Below are 6,506 nucleotides of genomic sequence, written 5' to 3' on the forward strand. Positions count from 1 at the left end.
AAGTATTGCTACAAATATTTTTGAGTTCTGTTCCCAAACACATTCTTAGTTCACATAAATGATATATTTGAATCTTTAGGCCACTACTACTATTGTATGCAGAATGCAGGTTTAATGCTAAACCTGTTTTTATTTCTTGTATTTTAGAATTTAGTTTATTATTAAATTTAAAGCACTTGAACTTGCTAAGGTGAAGTAAATTAATTTTACAGCTATATAATTATTATTTCTAAGTCTATCCATTCTGCCTTCCAAGTGGGTTAATGATCTAAATGTAATCTAGTAGTGTGAATAAGATTGGACAATCCCCACAAAGAAGACTGAAAAAGCTCATGATGCCTGATGACTAAAATTCCAGAGAGTCTTAGACTTTTAAATTTAAAATGTTTTAGTAAGTATTAAAAATAAAAACTATAATTCTTTATTAATAAATTATTTATTTTAAAATTATTTACTTAATTGATTTATTAGGGGAGCATCGTGCACTGAGGTCCATTGGGGGAGGCTGGGGGAGTAATAGTGGGAGGAAGGGTGGGGAGGGATAACATGGGGAGAAATGTGAGGTATAGGTGATGGGGGGATAGAGGCAGCAAACAACTTTGCCATCAATGTACCTGTAAAACAACCTTGCATGATCTGCACATGTACCCCAGAATCTAAAGTACAATAAAAAAGAACTGTGGAAGTAATGAATATTTATTTTATCTATACAAACATTGCAGGCACACACAGAATAGAAAGCAAACATTCCCTATCCCACATAAATATATTTGAACATGCATGTTGGCTCTTGGTATATATAATTCTGTAGGAAACAGTTTGAGGAAGAGAGAGCTGGCTATTCTTAATTCCCCCCCTTTTTCTACTGTTTTAGAACTTTTAGTGGGGCATATAGCTGCCCAGAATAAGGACTTCATTTCTCAGCCTGCTTTGTATCTTCTTTTTATGGCCACATAACTAAATTATTGACAGTGGATTGTTAACAGTAGTATTTTGTACCAATTTCAAGAAACATTTTTTTTCAGAGACAAATGGCATGTGCTTTCTGCTCCCATTTTCTTCATCCTTTCCTCTGTCCTGCTGCCTGAAATGTGAGTAGTTCCTTGGACCATAAGCATGAGAGTTGTATCTTAGGGAAGAATTGAAAATGACCTATTCGGACATCATGGGCCAGAACTACCATGGCAGTCTTGGCTTTCTTACCTCCAGACCAATATATGAGAAAGACAGAAACTTCTTAGTTCAAATTAATGTGTATTGTGTAAATCACATTCTACCTTTTCCACATTTGCAACTCATTCTAATCTTCATTAATTCAAGAGTTTTGAAGATTTTGGATATATGTAAATGTAAATCCAAATTTTCCTTACAAAAATTATTTTACTTCATACTTTACTAAGAGGTATATGCAAATGCTTTCCCCTCATAAGCTATTATGAGGATTTTAAATATTTTCTGAATAAGTTATTGATACACTCTTTTTCAGTTTCTGCCTTTTTAATCTTATTTTCTTATCTTGACCTACATTTTTATCATTGTTTCTCTCTCTAAATTCTCTAAATTTGTTTCTACCTCTGTTGTGACTTTTTCTTGTCACCAGCCTTTGTTAGCTTTATCTTTTCTTCAAAGGGCAGATTAGATTATTATTTTTTCTCTTCCTGAGGATATGCCACCTTGGATATACTCCCTGGGGCTGGTTCCATGGGTCTTAAAATCTGAAAGAGGTACAAGTGCAAGGGTTATTGCCAAGTTTAAAATGAGGAAAGTGAGGCCAGTATAAGAAAATTAAATGCCAAGTTATTCAGCTCCCAGGCAAGGTTCTCTGGTCTGGGGAAAGGGGGCCAGAGAAAGTGTGCTGACTTCCTGGGGTGGGGGGTTTTTAGGGTTATGAGGAATGAGCAACAGCTGGGTGCTCTGACTGGCTTCAGGGGAGTGGGATTGGGATGAGGTGGGCTGCCATTGGTTGGCAGGTTGTTGGGTGGGCTTTCTGGTGTGAGAGCCGGCCAGGGTGGCCATCAGCCAGAGCCTTCCAGGGGAGCCATGCGGCAGAGCTAGGTGCTGAGTGCAGAGCCTGGTGCCAGGTACAGAGTCAGGTACTTAGTGCAGAGATGGGTGTGTCCGGCCTCCCAGCGAGGCAATCGATTTTACATTCTGACCCTTTTGATGATATATGATGCCACTTCTTTCTGGCTACTTCCTGCTAAATAGGGGCAGAGTGAGGGAGAAGGGTCAGTTGGCTGGTGCCTTGGTTGGGAGTCAGACATAGGGGTGAAGTAGCATCTGCTTTACAGCCACACTGGAAATTTCTCTCATGCTGGCCTGTAAAAACCTGAGGCTAGCATTAACAGAAGACAAACTACGATGATGGGAGTGATAATAGGGTTAGCCAGGTTAGCATGGGGGATTGCCACCAGTTAAGAGGCGAGACTGATGCATTCTGCTTCTTGCAGAGGTCCTCTCAGAGGTGATAGAGAGTGTTGACATTTTCTTCTACAAGGCCTGTTTTATCGATGTAGTAGCAGCACTGCTCCTGAAGAAACAGACAGCTATCTCCCGTTTCTGCTGTCAGCAGGTCAAGGGCCCATCGGTTCTGGAGAGTTACCTGGCCAGTGATGTGATTTGTCTCTGGAGGGAGGCCAGGGGGGCAGCCAATGCTTTGATAGCCATGTTAAGCTTGTCCTCTAGTTGAGTGGCTGGGGTGACACTGTAGCCTAGGGTGCCACTACATAGCCTAGCTGCCACCAGAGAGGATGCTAGAGAGAGACCAATGACCATTGGGAGGAAGACTGCTCATCTGTCTTGGTGATTAGGGGAGGGTGGAAGGAGGGATAGAAGTTCAGCCTGTCTGTATACCTCAAACTGCAGGACCAAGGTGACAGGCACACAAGGAAAAGGGAAGGAGGCATTAATAACTTTAGTTAAGGTTCCATTACACCAGAAATATCCTCCTGGTGGCACATAGAGCGAGGATTTTACCTTTACTGTGATGTTACAGCTGGGACTGGAGCTGCTGGCTGTCTCATAGCAGAGAAAGAAATTTTGAGGGTACACTTGGAACAAGGGGATATCCGTTAAGATGGTGCTGGGTCCCATAGGTGATTGTGACAGATTGAACCCAGACCTAAGGGGAACTGCAGCTAAGGGGGGGTTGCTGAGAGAGGCACATTAAAAGCAGTTGGTGATATTCATGGCTTTAGTTAAATTTAACATGTTGGCTCCCTGCTGTACTAGAGTCAACCAAGAGAAAGGTTGAGAGGTGTTATCTGAGGGTTTGAATTAGTTAGTTAGGATGGCTTCATTTTGCAGGATTGTATGGCTTACAGAACAGAGCTGTTCTATTGTTTCAGAGACGATGTGGGTATAGGACCAGAATATTAGCCATGTTCCCTGAGGGTGGCTCCAGGTATAAACTTCATAGACCTTACTGGACACTCCTGCATCCCAACAGCTGTGCCAGGGGTCATGGATGTTGAGGGCTAAGGAACCATTGCCGAAGAGAGTGAGCATGCGGTTGGGACAGCTTGGAGGCTGTGGCTTGTGAATAACACAGGAGCTGTATGGGTACTCCCCGTAGATGGTGTTCCACCAATGACAGTAGTCCTTGGTTTGGTCACATAGAAAACACAGCCCATGCTGAAAGTGAAACCCATGATCACTACTGAGTATGATGCTTTTACCATATGGGATGAGGATGGAGACAGTAGACTGACATCCGCCTGTTTGGCAGTTTGCCTGTGCAAGATAATGGGTCCTGGTGGTGGGGCTCTTAGTCCAGGATTCCTGGGTTGCAGGGATCCTGGTTTGAGTTCTTGGAGGAGAACACTGTCGCCCGGTTGGAGAGGCACCACTGGGTGGGAATCCTCTGGTTCTGGAAAAACAGAAAGGGAGTGGTCTGCATGTTCCCTTAACAGGTGGTGGAGGAGGGAGAGGAAGGGAAGGTAGGAAGCCAGTGGAGGGGGGTTTACAGGGAGGTTGTGAGAAACCAGGAAAGGCCAGCTATACAGCAATTCGAAGGGGCTAAGGCCCATTGGCCCCCATGGGGTGGCCTGGACCTGGGCCAGGGCAAGAGGTAGGAGTGTGGGCCAAGAGAGTTTTACCTCAATAGCAAGTTTGGCCAAATGGTCTTTGAGGATGCTGTGGGCCCGTTCAACTTTACCCAACAACTGGGGAGGGTAAGGGATGTGTAGTTTTCAGGAGATGTTGAGGGACTTGGTGACTAGCTGGACTACTTGGGCCGTAAATGCTGGACCATTGTCTGACTGGATGGTGGCAGGTAGGCTGAAGCAAGGGATGATTTTCTTGAGTAAGAAGGGAGGCCACCATGTCTGCTGTCTCCTAGGAGGTGGGGAAGGCTTTAATCCAACCTGAAAAGGTGTCTACAAAAGTTAGGAGGTAGCAGAGCTTTTTGTGAGTGGGCATATGGGTGAAGTCAATTTGCCAGTCTTGGGCCGGTAGGTTGCCCTGCATTTGATGAGTAGGAAACTGTGGCCTTAAGCCTCCCTGAGGTGAGACCTTAGAGCAAGTAACTTATGCCTTGTGTACCTGCTCAATTGTTTGTTGCAGACCTGGCAAGAAAAAAAGGGGCTGTACAAAGTGGTGTAATGCCTTTGGCCCTACATGTAAGGATTGGTGGATTTCAGCAATAATTTTAGGGGCCTGTTCCCTGGGAAGGATGATTCTGTTATTTAGGAAGATCCAGCCCTGATTAGATTCTGTTCTTCCCTTTAGTATAAGGGCCTGTTTTTCTAATGGTGAGTATACAGGCTGTGTGACCGTGGTAAGGAAAAGAACAGGGGTAGAGGTCAACTTGGTGTTAGTTAAAGATCTTGCTGCTGTGTCTGCCCTCACATTGCCCCAGGAGATTGCATCATGCTGGGCTCAGTGTCCTTGGCAGTGTATGACTGAAACCTCCCTGGGCAATGATAAGGCCTGTTAAAGGTTGGAGATCTGTGTAGCACTGATTATGGAGGACACTTTTGTGGTAAAAAATCCCTGCTGTCTCCAGAGGGCAGAGTGGCAATGGGTAATAAGAAAAGCATATTTTAAGTCAGTATAGATATTTGCTCACTTTCCCTGTGCTAGTGTGAGAACTCTGGTTAGGGCAATGAGCTCTGCCTTTTGTGATGTGATTCTGTCAGGGAGGCAATGTGCCTTGAGGGTGGCTGAATTTGTGACTACTGCATAGGCTGCCTTTCCCCTCCCATCAGTTGCTATTACTGAACTTCCATCTACATAGAAAGTAAGGTCTGGGTTAGGCAGGGGAAGGTTGGATAGGCCCTCCCAAGGCTTGGCAAGTGCATCCATAAGTTCAGGGCATGATTGGGCTAGGGAAGGGGGAAGGGATGGATGAGGAAGCAGGGTAGCCAGGTTGAGTGGGAAATAGTGTGAAGGCTGACTGAAGGATTCTCAATAAAGAGCAGGTGGAACTCCTGTAGATGAGAGGGCCCTAGGTGAGCAAGGGATTTGTGGGAGAGGAGGTCAGTAAGCCAGTGAGGAGAGAATACTGAGATGGGCTGGCCCAGGGTAAGTTTTAGGGATTCCTTCGTAAGTTCTGTTGCTGTTCCCAGGGCCCACAGACAAGGCTGCCATCCCATGACCATGGGGTCAAGTTGCTTTGATAAGTAGGTTACAGGGTGGAACAAGGGACCCAGGGGTTGGGTTGGGACCCAGGGGTTGGGTTAGAACCCTGACAGCAATGCCATATTTTTCATCCATGAACATAAAAGGGGCGAATGAGGTCTGGCAGATGAAGTGGGGGTGTGGTGGACAGAGCAGTTTGGAGGGTCTTAAAAGCCCATTTTACAACCTCAGGATGGGAGAGAGGTCCCATGGGGGTGTCCTTAGCCACCACATTCAGAGGTTTAGCTAGAGAGGCAAAGTTAGGTATCCAGTGGTACAAGAATCCTACAAATCCTAAAAAGGAGAGAATCTGGTCGGCAGTTTCTGGGGGCTGCAGTGAAAGAAGTGCCTTCTGGCGATCTGTTATTAGACATTTAGTTTTGGGGGTGAGGCAAATACCCAAGTAGACCACTGAGGTGACTGATAACTGTGCTTTGGAGGTAGATACTCAATATCCCCGAGCTCTGAGAGTTAAGGAGAGTGGCAGTATGCTGTTGGGATAGGGAGAGGGACGTGCCCAGTGTCCCTTCTGATTGCACTTGAAACAGGGCCCAGGCGGAATGCCTCTGGAGTTCTTGGTATGTTTTGATGGACCCCCTCCACCAGGTACCTGGTGGGCTTCTGGCCTCAGGGCTGCCACAGAGCTAGGGTTTGGAGGCTTACCTTTTGCTGTAGATGGGCTGGTGGGTGGCCTCAACCTTTTCCTCTTGGCCATTAAAAACTTTAAATGCCATGTTTACCAGGTCTTGTATGGGAGTTTGGGGGCCCTCCTCAGCCTTTTTAAGTTTCTTTCTAATGTCAGCCACTGACTGAGAGATGAAATGGGTGCTCGGACTGTAGCCCCCGGTAAAGAGGCTGGGTCCAGCCGGGTATGAAGGATCATAGCA

General features: G+C 45.7%; 1 protein-coding gene across 1 annotated transcript; it reads right to left on the reverse strand.

Moving 5' to 3' along the window:
- Window positions 1–500: 500 nt before the first annotated feature.
- Window positions 501–6,506, reverse strand: LOC144581401 (uncharacterized). The gene is made up of 2 exons (XM_078364937.1): window positions 6,283–6,506; window positions 501–3,868 (listed from the first exon to the last, which is right to left on the reverse strand). The coding sequence occupies exons 1-2, from the start codon at window positions 6,351–6,353 to the stop codon at window positions 3,277–3,279; spliced, it is 663 nt and encodes a 220-aa protein (XP_078221063.1). The 5' UTR covers window positions 6,354–6,506; the 3' UTR covers window positions 501–3,276.

Source organism: Callithrix jacchus, chromosome 2 (assembly GCF_049354715.1).
Source record: "Callithrix jacchus isolate 240 chromosome 2, calJac240_pri, whole genome shotgun sequence".
Taxonomy (NCBI): Eukaryota; Metazoa; Chordata; class Mammalia; order Primates; family Cebidae; genus Callithrix; species Callithrix jacchus.